The sequence below is a fragment of the Canis lupus genome, chromosome 13, assembly GCF_003254725.2.
Source record: "Canis lupus dingo isolate Sandy chromosome 13, ASM325472v2, whole genome shotgun sequence".
In the NCBI taxonomy this organism is placed as follows: Eukaryota; Metazoa; Chordata; class Mammalia; order Carnivora; family Canidae; genus Canis; species Canis lupus.
In genome coordinates this window covers 39,152,032-39,176,270 of record NC_064255.1, presented here as the reverse complement: position 1 = coordinate 39,176,270, position 24,239 = coordinate 39,152,032, and the positions used below count along the sequence as shown (strand labels likewise).

At 44.6% G+C, this 24,239-nt stretch overlaps 1 protein-coding gene across 20 annotated transcripts in view; it reads right to left on the bottom strand.

Moving 5' to 3' along the window:
* The window catches only part of LIMCH1 (LIM and calponin homology domains 1), a 296,259-nt gene that overhangs the window by 17,678 nt on the left and 254,342 nt on the right, over positions 1-24,239 (bottom strand). For 12 of the 20 annotated variants that reach the window (XM_035713987.2, XM_035713995.2, XM_035714024.2 and 9 more), the window contains 9 exons: positions 15,177-15,267; positions 13,747-13,910; positions 12,068-12,173; positions 8,638-8,841; positions 7,832-7,872; positions 4,323-4,403; positions 2,519-2,611; positions 1,346-1,450; positions 117-244 (listed from right to left, as the gene is read on the bottom strand). In XM_035713987.2, coding sequence (XP_035569880.2) covers positions 117-244; positions 1,346-1,450; positions 2,519-2,611; positions 4,323-4,403; positions 7,832-7,872; positions 8,638-8,841; positions 12,068-12,173; positions 13,747-13,910; positions 15,177-15,267 — 1,013 coding nt within the window. The remainder of the gene's footprint in view (positions 1-116; positions 245-1,345; positions 1,451-2,518; positions 2,612-4,322; positions 4,404-7,831; positions 7,873-8,637; positions 8,842-12,067; positions 12,174-13,746; positions 13,911-15,176; positions 15,268-24,239) is intronic. The other 8 variants (XM_025450636.3, XM_035714029.2, XM_035714037.2 and 5 more) reach the window with 2 other exon arrangements.

The following is a 24,239-nucleotide window of genomic DNA, read 5'->3' as shown; positions in this document are numbered from 1 at the left end:
GCACAGGAATGATAGTTTCGAAGTTGAATGTGATGCGCATTAGAAACGGGTCCCCTTCCTGGGGAGCAGACAGGCCTCGCCGCGCAGTTACGAGGATGGCCCGAGACAGTCCATACCTGCCCTTTCCCTCCAGGGGGTGATCTTCCCTAGTCTTAGGCATTAAATCACTGTCGTCCCCCCGGAGTGGCTTCTTCTGTTTTGTCTCCTGTTCTTCCTCCCGACAATTTTCCAAGTCCATCTTACTCTAATTGAGAAAACAAAGATAATATTGGACATGATTTATCTATTTGCGACAGAGAGAAGGAATGTGCCTGCGCACACAGGTGCACGCTACGGGAGGGACGGGGGAGGGAGAGAACCTCAAGGAGACTCCCTGCTCAGCGTGGAGCCCAACACGGGGCTCCATCCCACAACCCGCGAAATCGCGACCTGAGCCGAAACCAAGAGTCGGCAGAGGCTTAATCAACGGACCCACCCCGGCGCCCCTGAATATAATTTTTAAACACACTAGAAAACACTATTCTCCGGCCGTGGGATATTTGAAACACTTTTTTCCAATCACAGTGCCTACAACGTAAAGCACAACCGTCCAGACTAACTGAAGAGTAACGGATTTCCAATGATCTAAAATAAATGTATAATCTGGATCTCTCTTGAAAGTCATCACGGAAGAGAGCTGGTTAGAAAACCACCCTTCAAAATAAAACAAAGCCATCGGAGTATTCATTTAGGAGCAATGGCTTTCGAGTGCCTATTTTTTTTTTTTTAATGCAGATTACAGACTGTTCCAGTCTCCGTGTGACTTTTGTTCGGTATCTTCACAACCCGACTTGGGGGAGATGGAGGTGGACCACCCTTTCTGCGCTCCCAGCAGCCCATGAAGATGCATATAAATTTCACATGGGATTTTAAGAGTGGGCTGGAGGCAGCTTGCGCAGAGCTGGTGGGGGTATGATGCTGGCCCCCCGCTGCTATCATCCGGTGCAAAGGAACACACGGTGTGGCCGACAGGGACACACGTCTGTTGAATGAGTGAATGATGGGCGGTCAGGGGGATGTTGCAGCACATGGTTCCACTAACCAGGATGTCTCCAGCCAGTGCAGAGACTTCGGTGGCCAGGCCGTGGGAGCAGATCGGGCCCCAGTAATGATTTCCCTGCTCCCCAGGAAATGACTCAGAGCCTGGCCATGGCAGTGACAATGCCTGGTCCAAGGGCCACACAGCGGCTGACTCTAGGGGAATAGCCTAGTCCCGGACTCAAACTGATGGGAAAGTTGCCTTGTTGTTATGTACTTCTCTTTAGGTTTATTTATTTCACAGATTGATTTTAATCTAAGGTCTCACCACTGTCCCGGTGCCCTCGGTCACAGAGGAGGACGTAGACAGCTGGTCTGCAGAACTTGAAGAAAGAGTAAATGGAACCACAGTGTCTTCAATTATTTTGCGCTCCTAAAGGGAAGGATAGTAGTTGGTGAAAGGGGAAAAATAAAAAAATAAAATAAAATAAAATAAAATAAAATAAAAATAATAAATAAATAAATAAAATAATATAAGATAAAATAAAAAATAAAATAAAAAATAAAAATAATAAAATAAAATAAAATAAAACAAAATAAAATAAAAAATAAAATAAAATAAAATAAAATAAAATAAAATCTCTTGACATTTGTCAAGAGGAAAATTGCATTAAGGAACTAAAAAAAAAAAAAACCCACAAAAACAAAACCTCCAAAAAAACCCATTGGATTATGTGCAAACCAGCAGGGCATTAAAAAAAAGGGTGTGTGTGTCTTATTTTCTAAAAGCATGTAAATCAGATAACACTTTCTATGGGCCATAATTTAGAAATTAGCATTTAATTTGGAAAAAACAAAGTCTTTTGCAAATTACTTAGTCCGATTCAAGAGGCCTAATTAGAAATGCTTTCAGGGATCAGATTATGCACAAAAACTACTGAAGATAAATTCACAACAAAATTAGTCATGAACAAATTTTAGATAATACACATTAAATAGAGCTCCCTTCCAACTCTCTACTGTGGTCTGGTGTGTTCATCTAAAAAAAAAAAAAAAAAAAAAAAGATGAGACAAACAAAACCAAATTCTCCTCCCTCCAGATCTCTTTAGTATCGTATCGTGAACGCGGTGGTTAAGGACTCACTTAGCCTCAATGTCAAAATCATCGTCTCGAAATTCAATTCACTCCCAGCAAACTTGGCTTCCTGAGCAAACACACGGGCTCCCAGGCCGCCTCCCCAAGGCAAATGAGGACCCTGCCTCTACTGGAGACCCGAAGGCCCTCCAGTAGACCCTGAAGGCCCTGGCGTCCCCGCCCGTGACCTGAATGCCCTTCCCACCCTCCAGGCCTGGGGCCTGTGGTCTCCCCGAGCCCTGGGACTAGACTCTTTGAGGAAGCCCACGGGGCCGAGGTGCAAGAAGGACAGTGAGACGCTGCCGATGCCACCGGGAAACTGAGGCGTCAGAGCCACGGGTCAAATTCCTTCCTGGGACCCCCTACCTCCTCGTAGTATCTGCGTTCCTCTTCCTCTACCTCCTTCTGGGCCTTTTCCCACTCTTCCTTCAGCTTGTTCTGTTCCTTCTGGTATCTCTCCTGTTACAGAATTTCCAGAAGGCTCGTGAACGGACGTTGCACAGACCACTGGGACCCCCCCCACCCCAAACACAAGACATCACAGGACCAACTTCGTGCGACAGCAGTCTGCGTCCGACCCTCTCACGCCGCGCAAGGGCAATGCCACTTTGGGGCACCCCAACGGGCTAGGGCATGGGAGCCCTGACCGGGACAGGGTCTTCTGTGCTTGGCATTCTCCAGGTACCTGAGTGGACGCTGGCTTATGCAGAGAAAAGACAGACCAAAAAGACCCTAAGGTCTTCCTTAGCTTGGCTTTTGTCCCAGGAGGTGAGCTAAGCCTACGGTTTGGGTCGACCAGGCTCTCGAGGGGTAAGTTCTGTTACTTCGCGGACAGAAATACGTTGGTATTGAGAGAGTTGGATAAAAGGCAAGATAAAAACCAACCAACCAACCAACCAACCAACCAACCAACCAAACAGAACCTTGTAGGTTTACGAGACCCATGGTGCAGAAAGGGTCACAGTAGACAAGATGATGATCAGCTGAGTAAGGGTGGCTTTGAAAATGTGACTGGGGTCCCCCGGAGAGGTGACCAGAAGAAATGAAGACATGGATATTAAGATTCTAATGGTCACGATGAGAGCCGACACCCCTGGACGCCTCGGGGATGGTGCCCCCGACGCAGCCGAGACGGAGGCATCCCTGGTGAACCCCATGCGGCCAGAGGTCTCAGCCTGACTATGGTCCGCTCTCTCTCTCTGGGGCCAACACGAGTCCTTTATCCTCTTTATCCTTTATCCCCTTGGGGAAGGCAGTGAGGCTTCCTCCAGGCATCCCCAGGGGCGTCATTATCTTGGGAGCAAAAGGGCTTTATTGGGATTGTCTGCAGCCTGATGTTTTTATGATGCTCGGGAGAAACCACTGTTGGTCACCCCGTGGCCGGCTTTTAACTCTGCTTTGTTATCAAGATCAGACCTTACAGAGTCTCTGAGAGGGACCTCGGGAGCCCTTCCGGATAGAGGAAAACAGGCTCTAAACCTTAACGCAAGCTGAAGCACCAGCACAGCTGAGGTTTACTGGCTCTAGAAGCTCACATCACGTGCTCCCCTCCCCAGGGCGATGGACGGGCACAGCGCAGGGAGTGGGAGACGCTCCCAGGGCTTTCCTAGAATTAAAAATAGCAGCCTTGACTAAAAGATGGAACAAATATTTCCACTTAAGGAACAAAACCGAGGCCAAATTTTTATTTCACGTGTATACCATCAAATAGCTTTTCGGTAACTCATCCCCACTGCTCCTTGGACTGGAGTCTGATTGGCAATTAGGGAGGTGACACATGGACAGGTTGGCCCCCAATACCTGCATTTTTATTTTTGGGGAAGATTTTTAAGTCATCTCCGCACCCAAAGTGGGGTTTGAACTCACAACCCCAAGATCAATAGTCACGTGCTCCACCGACTGAGCCAGTCAGGCGCCCCCTTGGGTGTTTTGTTTGTTTGCTTGTTTTAATGAAATGCTTTTTCACTGTGCTCATCAGCGTCGCCTCCCCGGCGAGAGGAACCAGACACAGGGCACCATGTTGCATGGGCACAAGGTGAGCGATGTAGACTCACCAGCTCCCGAGGAGACCTAGTTCCGTGCATTTGCGGTGCTGAGAATCCATTTAATACAAGGGTCACTAAGAGAGCATCACCTAATGGAGAAAAGGAAGCCGTGAGCCCAGTCGTACCTGGAGCAAACGTTCCTGCTCCTGTTGCCACTTTTCCTGTCGCCGGCGCTCCTCTTCTGGGTCCCACGCCCAAAACTTGAACTGCATAGAAAATAAAATCGTGATCAGAACTAAGCCGTGTCCTCCCGGGCAGCCCGGGGCGGGGGACGCAGCGGCCTACAGCCCGGCGCCCGATGGACGTGCCCAAGCAGGAGCCCCCTGCACGCAAACACCCTCTTTGGTCGACGGAAACCACTTTCTAATCTTAACCCCTCCCTGGCTGACTTCCAAGAGGCTGGCGGGACTCTGAACATCGCTGGGGCTAAGGAAAACGCCTCCCGGCATGGGAGGCTTTTGCTTCATTTCTTGCAGAAGTGGTCCCTTGCACGGATTCACACTTCTGGGAGGAGATGCTTGTTGTGCATCTGGGTTCACGCTCCTGGGCGAGAGGCACTCGTTGTGTATCTGGGTCTGGGGCCGCACAGGCGGGGCACTCTGCAGAGCGGTGCCTGCCGCACGGAGAGCTGTTCTTGCTCCTCCCGCAGCTGAGGTTGTGGGCGTCCTCTGGCACCCCTGGGACCCAGGTGACACGGAGCCCCTGCCTGGCGCCCGCGCAGCCAACCTCAGACCCAAGCCTTTTTTTTTTTTTTTTTAAAGGTGTTTGTGGGTTTGGCACCAAATGAATGAGCAGGAATAATGAGAGAAGGAGCATGGAGTCAAGTGGGCAAGCAGGTCACAGAACCTGTGTGGCTGAGTAGGTCCACGGGGCAAGAGGAGTCACGGCCGGGCTCTGGGCAACCTGCCTATGGGCTGTGGCCTGTGGCACTGAGCCTGGCCCTCCCGACACCCGGAGGACTTGCCAAGGCCAGCATGTGCCCCAGGAGCTGGGCACCTTACCTCCCCCATTCTGATCGGGGTGCCTGGGCCAGCCCTCCTCCCACCCTGCCCTGCCCCCAGGGGGTGGACTGGCCCAGGGAAGTCTCCAGGCTGGGAACGGAGGTCCCACAGGGGGTTGCCTGGCTCCTTACAATATCAATGTGGTGACCTTCACGTAGTTCTGCTTACGAGCCCCCGCTGAGGCTCTTGCCGGGGTGCCTGCACCTGCTCAGGATGATGCCCACAGAAGGTCAAGGAAGGGTGGGCAAACAAGGCGGGGAAACACATTTCCTGGATGCCGCGCACGGGATTCATGCCAAGCCAAAGGCTCTAACGCGTCGTGTAGGAGAAAAGCTACTTAATGGTATATAGTCCGAGATTGCCCAAGTCTCCTCGCAGGACCGTAAAATGTCACCCAAATGGGATTCCAGGGAAGAGACCTGGACTTAGTGGGTTAGAGGTTGGCTTCACTTGGCATTTCCTAAACCTGGGGTGGGGGGAACCTCAGGAGCGGCTGAACCGTCCAAGAACCTCCCTCAAGGGCGGCCCTTCTTTGTGTTTTGAGGACAAAGGATGCGGTCACGTGAATAAAGCCAGAGGGAGTCCGGTGGGAATAGAGCATCGATGAGGAATGCTCTCGTTTTCTGGCTTCTCCGGGCGGGCGGGAACTGCAAGCAGAGGTGAGGGGCACGCAGGCAGGGCGGCAGGCAGGCAGCCGGGAGGGGAGGGAGGGACACGGGGCGCAGGGCTGGGACATCTGGGGAAAACGGGGAAACCCTGAGGGTTTTTAGGGTCAGATGCAGAGGAAAGGTGATCCCGCCCCTTCTGCAGGTGACTCCCCGCTGAGCCCTGTCGGGGGCCAGGTGGGGTACCTGCAGCCCAGGCCCTGTGGAGTTCACACCTGAGTGTGCAGTGGGCGGTGGGTGTGGGGCCCTGACGCTGGGGACGCTGCTGCAGCTGCTGCAGAAGAAACACGAGAGGTGCTAGAGAAGACCGGGCGCGCTGAGCCCACTTGGTCCTAGAGTCTGTCTGTCTACACATCCGCATCCCCGCCCCCCACGTGTCCCCGGGCCTCCACGCTGGGGCCTGCGGTGACGCTGAATCCGGGATGGAGCCACTTCATGCTGTGCACGCTCTCCTCCCCCGTCATAGGCTCGGGCCCCAGGGCCTCGGGCGTTGAACGGGGTCCGAGTCCCCCGCGGTCAAGTGCTCCCTCCCTCTTGGAGCTTGTCTGCAGATCTCACGCCCGTGCTGTGGGTACCAGCTGTGGGGTCCTTCCGGGGGCTCCCGTCCACCACGGTGCACTCAGCTGCAGGTTCCCCGTCCTGGCTGCAGGTGGCTGGAAATACTGAGGGTCCTGAGACCCTTCCCCGTCCTGCAAGGACACTCAGGAATTCCCAAAGGGAGACACATCACCTGTAGACGAGAGCTGCTCTTGGCTCTGGGGGGCCTTCACCACCAAGGAGGATTCATTCCGGGTCAGGCACTGTCCTCGAGGCTTCATGTCATCACACCCGCGAAAGCTCACAGCACCCTTAAGGGAGGGATGACCTCTTCTTTGCACAATCAAGGAACGTAAGGCTCAAAAAGGTCACGTAACATCTGCAGGGTCACATGCTAGGAAATGCTGGAATCCGGGGGCACCTCCGTGAGGATGCCGCTTCACCCGGGGGCTCCTGCACTACAGGCGGCTGTGCAGAGGAAGTCTCCAAATCTGGCGGGAATTTCAGAGGGTGAGCCCGGCGACAGGCCCAGCACCGGGAGCACTCAGTCCAGGGAGGAGTTAGGTCTGCACAGAGCGTGCACATGCAATTCGGCCGCCAGCGGTTTCTACAGCATCATGTGTCTTCAGGTTGACTTTCTGCAAATTCTTTTTTTTAGGTACCATCAGAATAAAAAATTGAAAGCTAAAGGTACAGTCAACACTATCCAAGACATTGATTGTGGGAAGGAGCGTCACAAGGACAGCTTGGGTCGCCCAGAGAGTTCTGGGTGGGAACCGTCCGCCCATGGACAAGTATTGTCCTCAGTTAAAAAAAAAAAAAAAAAAAAAAGATCTTGAGCGCTTATAGAAGTTGCAGGTTCTACTACTAATTCCTATCATCACCTTCATGGAATTTTACTTTCCTGACTCACTCACCGTTTTGTTTCTGGGCGTGATCACGACTCTGCATAGTGATCATCCACATCTGTATTCGAATTTCACCCGACAGCATTACACGTGACTTTTTCATTATTCTTTTACGATCATTTAGAGCCCATTTTTGATCGAATCTTCTTTAAGCAAAACAAATACTTTATACATTAAAATCACACTACAGGGGATCCCTGGGTGGCTCGGTGGTTTAGCGCCGCCTTTGGTCCAGGGTGTGACCCTGGAGTCCCGGAATCGAGTCCCACGTCAGGCTCCCTGCATGGAGCCTGCTTCTCCTTCTGCCTGTGTCTCTGCCTCTCTCTCTCCGTGTCTCTCATGAATAAATAAATACAGGCACTGAGGGGGGCACTTGAGGGCACGAGCACTGGGTGTTATTCTATATGTTGGCAAATTGAACATCAATAAAAAATAAATTTACTAAAAAAAATAAAAAAATAAAAAAAATAAGAATAAAATCACACTATATGCAAGATCTTATTCCTTAAGATGAGCTACTTACAGGAGTAGTTACAGGAGACTTTTCACTGCCTGGAGAATCCACTGTAAGGAAAGAAAGAAAAAAAGAAAAGATCACGACGTGAGCAGCTTCTAACAGTATTTAGTTTTGGTCCTCGGGGTGGAGCGCGGTTGCTAGGTGAGCCTCCGATCAATTTTTTTGGTAAGCCGAGAGCATTAGAAAATCATTAATGAAGCACACCCTTGAAGCAATTTGTACCCATCACCAAAAGGAGTTATAGGACCAGCGTAGTATGACCGAGCCCATCCATCAGCACCAGGTACTAGACTCTAGGAGCAAAAACGACAGGTGCTAGTGTTGAAGGCCCCTGCGTTGCGGCTGGCTCGCCTGGTTCCCTCACTGTCTGACGCGGAGAATCATCACACAGAGGGAGGCCAGACATCCGGGAAGTAGACAGAGGGACACAGTTAACAAGAGAACCATTACCAGTTCCTGGTAAATGCTTCTATCCTTGGCAAAAAAAAAAAAAAAAAAAAAAAAAAAAAAAGGACAAAAAACGAGTTTGAACGCTTATATTTTGTTTTTTTGTTGTTTTTTTTTGTTTGTTTTTTTAAAGAAAGTCGAATATTATTTCTTCAGATTTTCAAAATCAAAGAAAACTATGAATTTCCTTCCAATTTCAGTCTACGTGGTACTGGCATCAAAGAACTCGCTCTCTGCTAACTGTGTGTTGGAAATGAGCATTTTTCCCCCCGAAATCAGAAATGAAGAAGACGACCAGACGTTATTGGCGGCCCCGACAGGGATTTTTGCACAAAGGAGATAAAGCTACCCAGGACGCATTTTACCTGACTGCGAGAAAAACTGGGAGCGCCGCCAAGAGTTCTGAACTCTGAGCGGGAAGCCGGCAGCGCCAGGCGACCCTGGAGCAGATGGCACAACAGAACAGACAGAAAACCATGAGAACGGGGGTGAGGAGCCAGGAGGACCGAGCTCCCCAGTCCCGAAGGAGGTCTGGCTGTAGTGGCTGCAGGCGCCGAGAAGGAGTGGATCTAAAATACAAAATATCTCAATAAAACACATGAAACCTGAAGACGTGGGCGAAAACCAACAGAAACGGGACAGGCCAGGGGCGCCCGGGGGCGCTCAGCGGTGGAGCACCTGCCTTGGCCCAGGCCGTGACCCCGGGTCCTCCCGGGATCGAGTCCCGCATCGGGCTCCCTGCACGGAGCCTGCGTCTCCCTCTGCCTGGGTCTCTCAGGAATAAATAAAGAAAATCTTAAAAAAAAAAGAAAGCCTGTCCTCAGGGCGGATCAGGACACGGGCTTCCAGAGCGAGCACCTGTCTTTGCACCACGCCAGCCCTGAGCCGCCGGGACACCGCGGGGCAGAGGACAGTCACCTCCAGGCGTACTTGATGTTTTCAGGGTATTGGAAGACGTGTGTGTGTGTGTTTAAGGGGAATCTGTGCTGTTTAGGGGCTCGCCGCCGGATCTCCAGCAGCCCCGACAGCCAGTCTCTGGACAGGTGAGTCTATAAAAACGGGGGAGCCATCACAGCCCGGGGGAGGGGACAGGAGGCGCCAGGGTCCTAGCTGTGCAGCTTCCTCGGACTCCGCGCGACCACAGACCCGTGGACCCCTGTCATCGAAGTGCAGAGAGGTGGCCCCAGCCCCAGGTGTAGGGCCCCGGCCGGAGCATGGGGGCAGACACGCGGAGCCACGCCTTTCGCCCCCCTCACTTACCTGTTCTGCCCCTGGAACCCTGCTCCTCCCACTCCCACTGAGTTTTTGTTTCTGGGCAAAATCCTATGCCTCCCAGGGGTTTTCCGAGTGTGGCCCCTGGATCTGCAGCCTCGGCACCGCCTTTGGGAACTTGTCAGAAATGCGAACCCCCCGGCCCCGGCCCAGACCCACCCAGGCGCTGCAGGCCGCAGCCCAGACGCCCGCGTCTTCACCAGCCAGCGCGGAACCCCGGCTCTTAGGCACGCTCCGAAATTGCCGCATTAAGCCGTGAGTCTACAACATACACTCCAAGCTTAAGAAGAGCATTTAGAATAGCTCATTGCCACCTGGCATCTTGCTTTGTACTAACACTCCCGCTGCCACTGTTCTGAAACGACTAGATTATATTATTGGTGCTTATTCTGGGCCAGGTCTTGAGCTAAATAAACACTTTTGTGGGGTCGATCTCATTTCATTAATTCTTCCAATACCCCTGTGAAGTCGGTGGTACTGTTACTTCCACTTTACAGCTGGCAGGTGACAATGAGAGATTAGGAGCTCTTGGTGGGGGGGAGACGAGCGAGGATTCGAACCCGGGCTTTCTGTCTCCAGAGCCTGCAACGGCCACTCCAGCTTCCGTGAACCAGACGAGTTCAGAACAGGTGTGCACCAGATACGATTCTATCTTAAAGACTCATGTTTGAAATGCTCTAGTGCTACTAAGCTTCTTTTTTTTTTTAATCACTCGATTTCGGTAACACGTGACGTGAAGTCCCTTAGTGAACAGCATGTTTTATAAAATCAGAATGCCCTACCACAGGTAACAGGCTGTCAAAACATGTGAGACAACAAAACTAATTAAGGTGGCTTAAAATAGCTACTTCCCCTCCGTATTACTGATCCGCGCAATTAAAAAGTGGTAAAAAAAAAAAATGGGGCAGGCTCAAAATCTGTCTAAATATGGTCCATTGCCGACCCAGTTACGGGACTTCGTTTCTGTCGATTCCCTTCAGGACAGGAGGGCTGACAAATTTAAGACAAATGCTTTGAAGACAGTACTGAACCCGCTTCCACGTTCAGAGACCAGGCACCGCGGCCGCTCCCTCCCCGGGACGTCCTGCTACCCAGTGACAGCCGCCGCCTCTCCCAGCCCGCTACTAAGGGGATGAAAGCCAACCCAGGGGCTGCCAGGAGCGGCTGGAGAAGGCTGCTCATCCCCGGAAAAGAAAAAGGAAAAATAAATCCCCAGCCACAACGGCCCTGGACCATCTTCTCTTTGCCTGACCTGATAAATCTATAAAATGTACCGGGAAGAGTAGGTCAAAAAAAGACAAACAAACAAAACCTGACAGTCTTGCCTCCTAAACTCTGGCTGCTTCTGCCCCTGGACAAGCACTCACACCAGCAAGACCGGGAGTCTGTTCTGAAGAACACTCTCACACTCGGCTCCCTTTCTGCTGTTTGGGGGCACCTGGGTGCTCACGGGGAGGAAGGTACCCCAAGAGCACTCCTAAAGAGCAAAGCGGCGCGTTCACAACTATGCATGGCCTGGGGGGCTCCTGGGGAGTCTGCAGCATGCACTGGATCCCTGGGTGGGAATGATTTCTCAGCCATCATCATGCACACCCTGGAATTATTATGAGACGATAAAATCTGATTTTCTTCTGAAAAGTCAGATTGTCAGATTAAATGAATATTTTATAAAGATGAGATAATTAACAATTAATGAAGTTGACATCATACTAGAAAAGATAAACTTTTTATTAAAGTTATTTTTTATTTTGTAATTTTTTTTTTTTTTAACATTTTGGAGGCAATAACATTATTTTAAGGTATCAAATACTTATGTAGGCTCCCTTATGCTGACAAAATGGTTTTGGCAGCTGGTTTTGCAGCCAGGCCAAATAGAGAATGTAACCCCAGATTTCTGTTCAGAAGTCATTTAATTCAGCCACCGTGGACTCTTGCAAACACTACGGCTAATGGGATTTAACATAAAGGAAGTAATCTTCCTTTAAAATAAAGAGTATAAAAAAAAAGTATTTTAGTTAACAGCCTCTTATGGTTTGACTCCCTCGTTGATTTTATCTTATTTCACTTTTCCCTCCCTTCCCCTATGATCCTCTGTTTTGTTTCTTAATTTCCACATATGAGTGAAAGACTCACTAAACTCTACCTCTGAGACTAATAATACGTAAGTCAATAAACCAAATATTATGTTAATTCATTAAATAAAATAAAATAAAATAAAATAAAATAAAATAAAAAAGACCAGGGGATCCCTGGGTGGCGCAGCGGTTTAGCGCCTGCCTTTGGCCCAGGGCGCGATCCTGGAGACCTGGGATGGAATCCCACGTCGGGCTCCCGGTGCATGGAGCTTACTTCTCCCTCTGCCTATGTCTCTGCCTCTCTCTCTCTCTCACTGTGTGCCTATCATAAATAAATAAAAATTAAAAAATAAATAAATAAATAAATAAATAAATAAATAAATAAGACCATTTTACTATAGTTGGGCCCAGCAAAACACGTAGAGCTAAAATAAAGCATTTCTTTTACCTTGAGAATTGAGATTTGGCAAGTGTAATTGGTTGGTTTCAGACATTTTTTCCAGAAATGGATATGTCAGGGTTGCTTCAGGTTCTGGTGATTTTGGCTTTACCACCTGGATCATGGGCAACAGACAGAAACATTATAAGTAGTGTCCATTAAAAAATGCACAGGTGAAATAAAATTTAAGGACTCATGGCAAATACATAAGTCAATAAACCAAATATGTAACCTTTAAATGGAGACGCTTACCCTTTCCCGAAACCCTTTTGTACTTTCTACATTGATATAGAGGCAAATTTTTTTTTAGGGAAATCAAACTGGAGCATAAAAATACGATCACTTTTCTCCAAACCCAGAAGATAATATTCCATTTTTGGGATTGTATATCACTCTGTCCCATTTTCTGATAGATCCATCACATATTCTCTACATAATACTGACTACATAATACTGATTTTGTAATGTCAGGAAGTGGGATATTCCACAATAAGATAAAAGAAAATCTCACTCTCTAAGTGCTGAAAATTAAAATTAAAATTAAAATAAATAAATAAAATAATAAATAAATAATAAATAATAAATAAAAATAAATAAATAAAATATCACCTTCTAATGGACATTATTCTTGAGAAATTATAGAGCCCTCCCATAAACTTACACAAAACACATTGAAGGCGATGGATTTCCCATGTTGACAAGGAAGTATTATTATAACTATTATCAATGTATTGTTTTTTAATAAAAACAATACATTAAAACTCATTATATCAGAATGATAATTTTCTAGTTTTCTTGCTGTGCAAGTCCAGAGGCATCAGAAGTACCGCTGTTATAAAGCAGGTAAATATTGGAAAGAGAATATTTAGTAAGCTGCAAATATGCAAGCTCATGCACAGCAAACGAACACCTAACCTCAAAGCTTTAGAGCTTGTATTACATTTTCTTTTAAATGTATGTAATTCTTCAGAATTAAAAAATTATGTAAAATAAAATTCATAAGATATTGAGTGAATATATACAGACCAATATATGTCAATGTTTACTAATAGAGGCAGATTTCAGCGACCTTTTCTCTCTGTTCTATTTTTTAAGGTTTATGTATTATTTTTTATATGTTTACATATTATCTCTTGATAAATCTGTTACCTGTGTATGTACATCGCTATAAATACAAGTTAAGAAGAACATATAGCTACAGACTGAATGGGGTCTCCCAAGGTTCCTATGTTGACACCCTAACCCTCAAGGTGGTACCTTTGTAGGTGATTCGTGTCCTTATAAAAGAGACTCAAGGCAGCTCCCTCATCCCGGCTGCCAAGTGAGGACAGCGATAGGGGACCAGGGAAGCGGGTTTTCACCAGACACCTTGACCTCGGGCTTGCAGCTTCCAGAACGGTAAGGAATAAATGTCTGTTGTTTACAAGCCACCCAGTCCGTGGGAGTCTGCTTTAGCACCCCGATGGCCTAATGCACACACTTTTCTATATGCATTTAACTTTTTTTTTGTTGTTTTAACAAGGAACATGTAGCACATTTGTAGTTAGAAAAAAAAATACCCATTAAAGATAGGAATAGATTCAGAGAGAAAAGACATCTTCATTCTGAAAAGTGCCACTTTATCAATCAGTTCACTTCAGAAGCCGGTTGCGACATGAAGCCACGCTCATTTGGGATATGCACTTCACCTTTTGGGACAGCACCAACTCCACCTTCCCACTCATTTCATTTCCTAGTTTCTTCTGGTCTTCTTCTGGTGGCACATCGTTCCTCCGCTGGGGGCTGGAGGGAAACTCTACAAAGGGCACAGTCGGGCTGGACCGAGTCACAGTTGTCGTGAAATGCTGTGGCTCTGAAATGGAGTGACATTCAGAGACATGAAACAGAAGAGGGAAACCACATCAAGGACCATTTATCCCGCGATGCCGCACAACACACCAGTCCATATCCCCCCTGGGCCATAGGAAGTTGGACTGTAGTGATGAGAGGTATTAAAGAGCCTCAGATGCCAGAGTTTTCTAGGCTCTTTTAAGATATTAAAAAAAAATCACACAACATTAAACACATCAAAGAACCCAACTATGGAAAATATAAGTTGTTAATAAGAGTCGCAGTCTCCATGTGAATGACACCACATGAAGCAGAATGCTGATGCAAAATATTATGGCAGGTGGGCTGGTTGGGAGAACATTTAAAGAGTTTCTACCCAAACAACTGAGTCGCAGCCTGAGTCTTTTCTTTCATATTCCTTTTTTCTTTTCTTTTCTTTCATATTCCAATGCTCCTTTTGAACAGCACATTTTCATAACTGGAATGTGTTAAGGATTGCGTGGTATATAGAATGCAATGAAAATAAAGTGTTCTCTGATTATATAAAGGAGACTCAGGGATAGTCTAGACTCAGGTACAGTCTAGAGCGAGGGCCGTATCAAAAGGTGGAGGTGCGATCTAGTTTGAAAAAGCATATGCTGAAATTCTTAGCATATTTCAAACATTTATTTTTTAAATACATTTTAAAATAATTTGGGATTTAGAGGAGGGTAAGAGGTTTTTATGTCTGCCAAAAGACGAAACGTGTTAAAAGTACTGAGGAACATTACCTTAGGGAACGTTCATACCGTCCACACGAGTGGCATTTACTTCATTCATTCATTCATTTTACTTTATTCTTTTCTTTTTTTTTTTTTTTTTTTTTTGCTTTATTCTTTTAAACTATTCCCCAGCGGTTTTCATTTGAGCGTCTGTTTTTGTGATATATTTTTGGTTTATATCTTATTTAGTGATGTGCCGTGTACTAAAATAGGACCCGCAGTTTTTAAGCATCGTTTATTTGGGGAAATATAATCCTTCTGGTGATGGAGATACACTTTCAAAATAACAAAAAAACACCACAGGAGCAAAAAAGTATGTGTGGGCTCCGGTTGCTACAGCAAAGACCAGTCACATCCCGGGATTCCCCCAGGCAGCCTGCAGGTGGCAGCAGGACCACACCAGTGCCAGCGCCTTCACCGACTACATTTCTCAGGCTCAGCGGGAGAAATCCTGGACTATTTTCATTGTGTCTTAAAAGTTAAGACATCTACCATCTACCTTAAAACTAGTTTGTTAGCGAACAAACCTGATGGGGCGAGTTCTGTATTTCCTTTCTGTGTTTTTCCACCATCATTTTCATCCTCTTGACTGTTGGGTTCAGTTTCCTCAGTGGTTGCCTGAAAAAAATAATTTTTCCTCCTTTGAATAAATGATCTCTTTGAAAGTTCTAAAGGGTAAAAGATTTCTTCCTTTCTTTCTTTTGAATAGTAAGTTTTAGGCCAATGAGGTAAATTGCCTTTATGAGTTCATTGCTTTTCCATTTCCCGGGTAGCCTTACTAGGAAAGGCTGGATTGCTTGGAAAGAGATAGTTGTGAAGGTGAAGGGGGCAATAGGAGGCCACAGGCACCCACCACCTCCCCACCTCCTCTGGCCATCCCAGATGCACATCCCACTTCTCCTTTCCCATCACCACTGAATTTTCAAAGTCACAGTCACCGCACACTTGCTCCCAAATGTCTTTAGTGTTGGCTTAGGGTCATATCACCAGTGAAAAGAAATCTTTTAAAGTTATAATTAGCTTGTCTTCAGCACAGATGCCTATGACTCTTAGCACTGTGGGTTTTGGCCTTGATGCTCTCTTTCTGGGCTCTCAAGAACTATTGCCTGATTTCTCATTCTCTCTCTATACTAAACTTCAACTATTTTCCATCACCTGTGCTGAATCACCCTCAAGTGGATCAGCTGTTCTCATGAACTCACCATTATGTTCTCCACCCATTTATGAGTTGTACTTTCATCTCCAGTCTGAGCACCCATCAGAGCTTCAGTCTGGCACATCGGTGTCATGGTAAATGACTCACACTCAACGTGCTAAAAGTTACCTTCAAGTAACCCATCCCCCAAACTCACAATTTCTGTTTATGATATTAGTTCTCCCTAGCACACAAATTAAACTCGGAAGTGCTTCCTGACTCGTATCTCACGCGTGCCCGTCATTTGCCAAGTCTTGCCAAGGTTCTAACACAATAGTTTTCATATGCATCCCTTCCTTTCTGTTTCTATAAGCTAGGGCCTAAGTATATCCTTGATTCCCATGCTCTTCCACTAAGGGGTCTCTCTGATTTGACTCTTGGTGTCTAATCCACCTGGCACATCACCATGATGTTCATCTCTTTCAGTAGTACCTCAGTTAATCACTTTTATGCCTGTGTTCCTCTCTTTCAGAAGTACTTCAATTGATCTGTTTTATGCTTCATAAAATTTATAACATTAAAAAAATTTTGAATGACCTAAATGTCCAACAATTGGGGATGGCTGAATGAATTACAGCATGTCCATAGAAGGAAATACTATGCAGCCATTAAAAATGGTATTGAATAATAGTTAATGATATGGGAAAATACTTATTATCTAATGTTGAGCCAAAAAATATAAACTGCATATCCAGCATGATGCCTACAGATATAAGATTTTACACATGCTATATTTATACACAAATATACCTGCTAAAAATATATAAAAATGTCTTTTATATAAAAGACAGTAAGGAAATATACTAAAATGTTAATAGTGATTATTTTGGATGACTTTTTCTTCTTTATAAATATATTTCCTATATTCTAAAATATTCTCCAATGACTATATGTATCGCTTCTGATTCAGAAAACAAAATCAATGTAATTTTACATTATTTTTACTTGGGAGCCAATTGATTCCAGGGAGATTTCAAAATTCTCCCACTGATATTATAGTAGTTGCTTGATAAAAGTAATTAAAAGGATGACTAAATACTGGCTAAAATATACTTGAACAATCAAAGGAAACAAATTAATAACTATTATGTTTTTTAGTCATAGTGTCTTATTGTAAAGGGCTGAATTTGAATTTTTAAAATATGTATGAAATAATACATTTTAAAAGGTTTTAAGATAAATATTAAAATTGGTTTCTATTGCCCCCTTCACCTTCACCTTCAGAAAAGGCATTATTAAGTACTTTATAAAATATCTGCATGGTTCTCAAAAAGCAATGCATTTATTAACATCTTATAAGTATATATATATAAGTATATATATTTTACTCCTAAATCAAGATTTGCCTTTCACCCAACCAAAATGAAAGCTCTTAATAGTTAATGCATTGGTGGAAATTGTTATTGAATTCTTTAAAAACAAAAAAAAACTTTATGAAAGAATGCAAGAATGGTTCAACTATGTAAATCATAAAATGTGATATACCATATTAATAAAGTGAAGGATAAAAATAACATGCTCATCTCAATAGATGCAGAAAAAGCATTTGACAAAATTCAACACCTATTCATGATAGAAGTGCTCAACAAATTAGGTACAGAAGAATCTACTTAAACATAATAAGGGCCATATTTGACAAGTTCATAACTAACATAGTATTTACTGGTGAAAGCTCAAAGCCTTTCCTCTAGGATCAGGAACAAGACAAGGGTGCCCACTCTTCCTGCTTCTATTCAGTATAGTAGTGGAAGTCCTAGCCAGAGTTAGGCAAGAAAAAGAAATAAAAGGCATCCAAATAGGAAAGGATGAGGCAAAATTATTTCTGTTTGTAGATGATATGCTCTTATATATACAGAAAACGGTAAAGACTCCACCAAAAAACTGTTAAAACTAATAAATGAATTCAGTAAAGTTGCAGGATACAAAATCAATATACAACATAAAAAAAGAAGAAAACAATCCCGATTACAACAGCATTGAAAAGAATAAGATACTTAGAAATAAATTTAACAAAGGTGAGAGATTTGTATACTGAGAACTAAAACATGGGTGAAGGAATTGAAGAAGACACAAGTAAATAGAAGATAGCTTATGTTCATGGATTATTAAAATGTCCATACTACCCGAAGAAATCTACAGATTCAGTGCAGTCCCTAATAAAATTCCAATGGCATATTCGCAGAAATTTTTAAAAACCCCTAAAATTCATATGGAACTACAGAAGATCCTAAATGGCTAAAGCAATCTCGAGCAAGAAGAGTAAAGCTGGAGACATCATACTTCCTGATTTCAAACTATATTAGCAAAAGCTACAGTAATTGAAACAGTATGGCACTGTCATACAAGCAGGTACATAGATCAATGGAATAGAACAGAGAGCCCAGAAATCAACCTACACTTTTATGGTCAACTTTTTTTTTTTTTTTTAATGGTCAACTAATTTTTGACCAGAGCACCAAGAACACAGAATGTATAAAGGATTTTTTCCACAAATGGTGTTGGGAAAACTGGATCTCTACATGTGAAAGAATGAATTTGATTCTTACCTGACACCATACACAAAAATCAATGCCTAAATGGGATAAAGACTTAAAACTGTAAAACTCCTAGAAGAAAGCAGGAGAAAAGCTCCTTGGCATTGGTTTCAGCAATGATTTGACACCAAAAGCACAGGCAATAAAAGCAAAAATAAACCAGTGGGATTACCACAAACTAAAAAGGTTATTCAGAGAAAAGGAAACGACAGGATGAAAGGGTAACCTATACAATGGGAAAGATATTTGCAAATCATATATCCAATAAGGAATTCATATCCAAAAATACACAAGGCACTCTTACAACACCATAGCAAAAAAAAAAAAAAAAAAAGGCACAAATAATCCAATTAAAATAGTTACATAGTATATGAAAAGATGCTCAACACCTCTATCTCTAATCATCAGGGAAATCAAAACTACTACAATGAGATATCACCTCATACTGTTATTAAGAATGACTTAAGAATTAAGAATGACTGTTATTAAAAAGTCAAAGGTAACAAGTGTCATCAAACGTGGAGAAAAGTGAATTCCTGTACACTCATGGTGGGAATGTAAGTTGCTATAGCCATCGAACAATCAAGAATAAAAAAATAAAAAATAGAACTATCGTATGATCTAGCAATTTCACTTCTGGGTACATATCCAAAGAAAATGAAATCAGGGTCTCGAGGAGCTATCTGCACTCCACATTCACTGCAACCTAAGGTTGATGGATGAACAGATAAAGAAAATGTGATGTTTAAATATTATATTACATGTATAATGAAATATAAGTGTGATGATATATAAATATTAATATTATATACAAATATATCATTCGTGCACGTATAATTTGTATCTATATACGAATAAACGCCTATCTCTTATCTAACTATACACACACACATATACAGACACAGCAGGATATTACTGAGCCATGAGAAAGAAGGAAATTCTGCTATTTGCAACATGGATGAACCTGGAGAGTCTTAGGCTAAGTGAAATAAGCTGACATAGAAAGACAAATATTGCACGATCTCAGTTATATGTGGAGCCCAGTTACCACAGGCTGGGGTGCGGAGGGAAAGGGGACAGAAAGTAGGGTCTGGGGGAGGGGATCGTGGGGAGTTATTGTTTAATGGGTGACGAGTTTTGGTTTTGCAAGATGAAAAGAATTCTGGAGATGATGGTGGTGACAGTTGCACATTATGAAAGTACTTGATACCACTGAAGAGCACACATAAAAATGGGTACGATAGTAAATTTTATGTTATGTGTTGCCATGATACATAAATTGGAATAAAAAAAATTTGCTTCAATAAAAAAATTAGAAAAAAAAACGCTGTAAAAAATAAACAAAAATTATTTGCAAATTTTCTAAGCTTTAAAAAAAAAAGCACTAAGAAACTTTAGGCAACAAGACTTTTGAGCTTCTAAAAGATTTTACAATAGCATCTAGCGGCAAAAATGTGTTTTTTCTTTTGGAGGATGGGGTGATTTTGAACTCATAATTAGATGGGCATTTTCTTTCTTTTTTTAAAGATTTTATTTATTTGAGACAGAGAGTGAGTGTGAGGCTGAGAATGAGCAGGGGAGAGGGAGAAGGAGAAGTAGATGCCTCACTGAGCTGGGAGCCCGACACAGGACTCGATCCCAGGACCCTGGGATCACGACCTGAGCTGAAGGCAGACGCTCAACTGACTGAGCCCCCCAGGCGCCCTGATGCACATTTTCTCATGATGGATTATTATGTATCAATTCTGGAAGAACATAATATTAAATTAAAATATACTTTTAAAAACGGAATAAGCACCATATTATTTGATCAATTCTGTAACTTTTTAATATATTACCAAGCCTGAGTTGAATCCCTTCAAAGAGACTTAATGACTGGAAATAGTTAAAGTCTCTTTTATCATATGTGATACGCACATGGTACACGTGTTTGCATTCTTACGTAAATGGCTGATGGAAAAGCAGTATTTGAAGATTGACCAGCCTCGCATGACAAAAGAATAAGTTAGATTTTATAATTTAACACACTCCCACACCACACATAGAAATATGAATATGTGGTAGTATTTTTATAATGTCCATATATAAACTACTATCAGAAATACTGATTTTTAGGCTGTGCCCCCAAATTCATTATAGAAAACTATCTGAAGTTGGAAGACAAATTTGCAGATTTAAATATTGGTGAAGAATGCTTTTGAGAACACTAGCGTTTCCGATCACTAGGAACAAAAGAAAGAACTATAAAAACCGGGCCAAGCCTTCCTGCTCCAAAAATGAACAAAGACATGGGCACAGTTATCGCATCTCAGATGCCAAGCCTAAGTCGTGTTCCTCTGGGTACGACCTAAAAAGGGTATATACGCTCCTTCTCGTGATGCGCTGCCGGCGGTAAGATACAGAGCGATTTAGAGACCTTCAAATGCGGAAAGTGTGCCACTTGGAATCCAGGAAATAATTCATGAAGCCCTTTAGACATAATTTATAATGCGCAGGAGACAAAATCCTCCAGCACTCCTTCACTGAGGATTATTTTCCTCGCACATCACATTCCAGTACGAGTTTACTTATGCATGACTAATGGAGCACTTCCATTTCCAAGAATTCTCAGATTTCTGAATTCATTTCTCTCTGGCTTACCACTCAAACACTGAGCTCCCAGACGACCCTATTTACCTTCCCTTAAACACGATGCTTTAGACGTTATGTCCCGTCGTTACCTTTGATACTGCGTTTACCACATGTCAGTGCTGTCGGGGCACCTGACAGGGCTTATCTCACTTGATGCTCACAGCAACTTGGAACGTAGGTATCAATAGGATTCTCTTAATACAGGTGAGGAAACTGAGGCCCAAGGGGCTACGTGGCTTATGTAGGGTCAGTGCTAATAGGCAGAGGCGGTGGGAACCTTGGGCCCAGTGCTAGCAACCTCAGTGCTCCATCGTCTGGGCTCAGACTCACGCCCACCTCTGCATCGTCCCCAGGTGTGTAAAGGTTTTGATTGTTAAGACGAAATATAAGAACCTGAGAATCCCCAAGTTTATTGCTGAAATGATTCAAACTGCCCTTTCCATTCCCTTCCCTTGTCATCCATTCTCCTTCTCATCTGTTTGTTCTGCAGAAGATGAGAACTCCCTGGAATCTCTCAGAACAGGAGGCAATCTGGCCAAGACTCCACTTCCGAGGGCAGCTCGAGACCTGACTGCCCCTAGCCACCACCCCATCTTGGGGCCCTCCACCCAGCCCAGGTTCTGCGGGGTCGGGGGAGCACGCAGCACAGCACCTGGCACTGAGCAGATATGTAATCCGGGTCAGGTGAGCAAATATTCTGTGCATTATTTATGGAATTCACACTCTCAAGCTTACTTTAAACACACAGTAGTCACCCAAGTCAGGTTATTAGCTAGCAAAATATTCAGGGTAAATGAAGAGAAAAAGCAAGCTATGACACAATTTGAATAACATGAGCCCATTTAATAAATATTTTATATGCACAGAGAGAAAGAGGAGGACACACATTTAAAAAGAAATCTTAGGATCCATTTCCATATGGCCGGAGCCATATGCAGTTTTATTTCCTTTATACTGTTCTGTGTTTTGCAATATGCTTAGACTATGGATGAATCTTGAACAAAGGTGGGGTTGGTGGCGCTGACCCCTCTGCACAGTCAAAAATTCACGTGTAACTTTTGACTCCTCAAAAACTATGCTAATAGCCTATCGATGGCCAGAAGCCTTACCGATAACATAGTCGATTAACACAGTGTTTGTTATATATATTCCATATGTATTTTTTTAAAAGATTTTTAAATTTATTCATTAGAGAGAGAGAGAGAGGAGAGGCAGAGGGAGACGGAAAGGGAGAAGCAGACTCCCCGCCACATGGGGCTCGACCCCAGGACCCCGGGATCATGACCTGAGCCAACAAAGGCAAACGCTTAACCTACTGAGCCCCCCCATACATATTCTTAAAATAAAGTGAGAAAATGTCACTAAGAAAACCATAAGGAAGAGTAAATACATACAGTATATATAGAAACAAATCCACACCTAAGTGGACCCACGCGGTTCAAAGCATGTTGTTCAAGAGTCAACGGAGGATGTAATCAAGGGAAATCCCCCAAAACAGTTTGATTAACTTGTGTCTGGCTATTGCATCTTGAAAGTTTGTTATCTTTGTCCTCACATCACTACTTCAAAGGAAATGAGATCAAAATTGGCAGTTCCAAGCAGTCCCGATGGGCTGGGAAACTGGCCTGGGACAGACTGGCCTTGCTGGAAATGGCACTTTCTGATCTGTACGTTCCTTTGGTTCCAGCTACCGGGAGTGAGGCCTTCCCTTCTCCACCCGGTAACACTGCCTCAAGAATGAAAACAAGTAAATAAGAACAGAGCCCTGGACCCGAGTGAATAAGAATACAGAAAGGTGATGGGGCCTCGGCCCCCAGTCGGCCTCTCCCGGACGGAGAACCGAGATGCAGGCTGGCTCGGGCCCACGGGTGAGCGGTGGCAGCTTCCTGGTCGGAGAGGAACCTGGTGTGGCCACAGGCTCCCCTGGCGTCTGGCTGCTAGGTCTAACCAGGATCTGCCCGCTGGGTTGGCCTAGACCGCCACACGGGAGGAGGAACTGGAAATACGAAGCCGGAGAGCAGGAACGTCCCGAGACCCAGAGCTTGGGTGGTCCCGTTTCCAGGACGGAGTTGGATTGATGGTTTGACCTCTACGGGTTGGAAGAGGTGATACCCAAAATGCTTTCTTCCCTGAGCTTCTCTTCTGTGACTGAGTGATTTCCTGGCTTCAGTCTCGAATAACTTATCTGGATGGAAGCCTGGAAAATCAGTCTATTTATGTCTTGGCACCATGACCCAGGTATCACATATGCCATGCATGTGTTTCCCCGTCCACTTTTATACCTCCGAGTATCTATTTTCACTGGATGAAAGAGGATCTACATGGAGAACCAGACTCCCCATTCCTTAGACTTTTTCTTTTTGCTTAAGTTTTTTTGAACCAACGATGTGAGGCTCCGGTCCAGGTAAGATGGGCTAGTTTGGATTTTTTAAGAAATCGTCTCGGATGTATACTTTTTTTGAAGTCTGTGAATGCTTCTGAACCTCAACATTTTTAACGGCTTTTAATCACACACTCTTACAGTTACTTCTCGACAGAGAAAAAGTTTCTAAAGAAATGCCTGTTGGCATTTGACATCTGAAAGGAATTTGCAGTTGGTCTCAGTCGTAAGGAAAACAGCACCTACTCAAATGCCTTCCTCCCGCTCTCACTGCAAAGTGAAATGTTCTAAGAAAGATCTAATTGTCTCTTTTCCTGGGTTAGACCACGTTAGTAAAGTACTGAATTTTCAAGACGAAGGCTTATGGCTGATATTATCAAGGTTGAAAAAAATTCACCTACCTAATTACTTGGCTTGAGAAAAGCAGGTCAAACAGTCCAAACAGTGACTAGTGAGGTTTGGTCCTGGGTCAATGGGCAAGAATTGCCACAAATTGGATAGGAAGGTGCTGGCCAGCAGGGGGGCTTGCGCAACACCCCCCACCCCCACCCCCACCCCGGGGACCTGCTGGTGAGTGGGAGCTGATCAGCAGGGTCTAGATGGCAGAGGGAAGCCAGAACTGGGCAAGAGGGGGGTGATGGGAGGTCAGGAGCACGGGGGAAGCACCACAGGAGCACCTGCAAGGGCAATCATCTTCTGGAAGGAGCTACTCCCATCTGCACGTTTCCTAGTGAATTCCAGCCGGAAGGACTGACAAGCCGAGCTGGACGGTGACAAGAAATTCATCCCATTTGTCTGAAATTCGCACCTGAGCACGATGGTCATTTTGATGATCTTGGTTTAAGCTAAG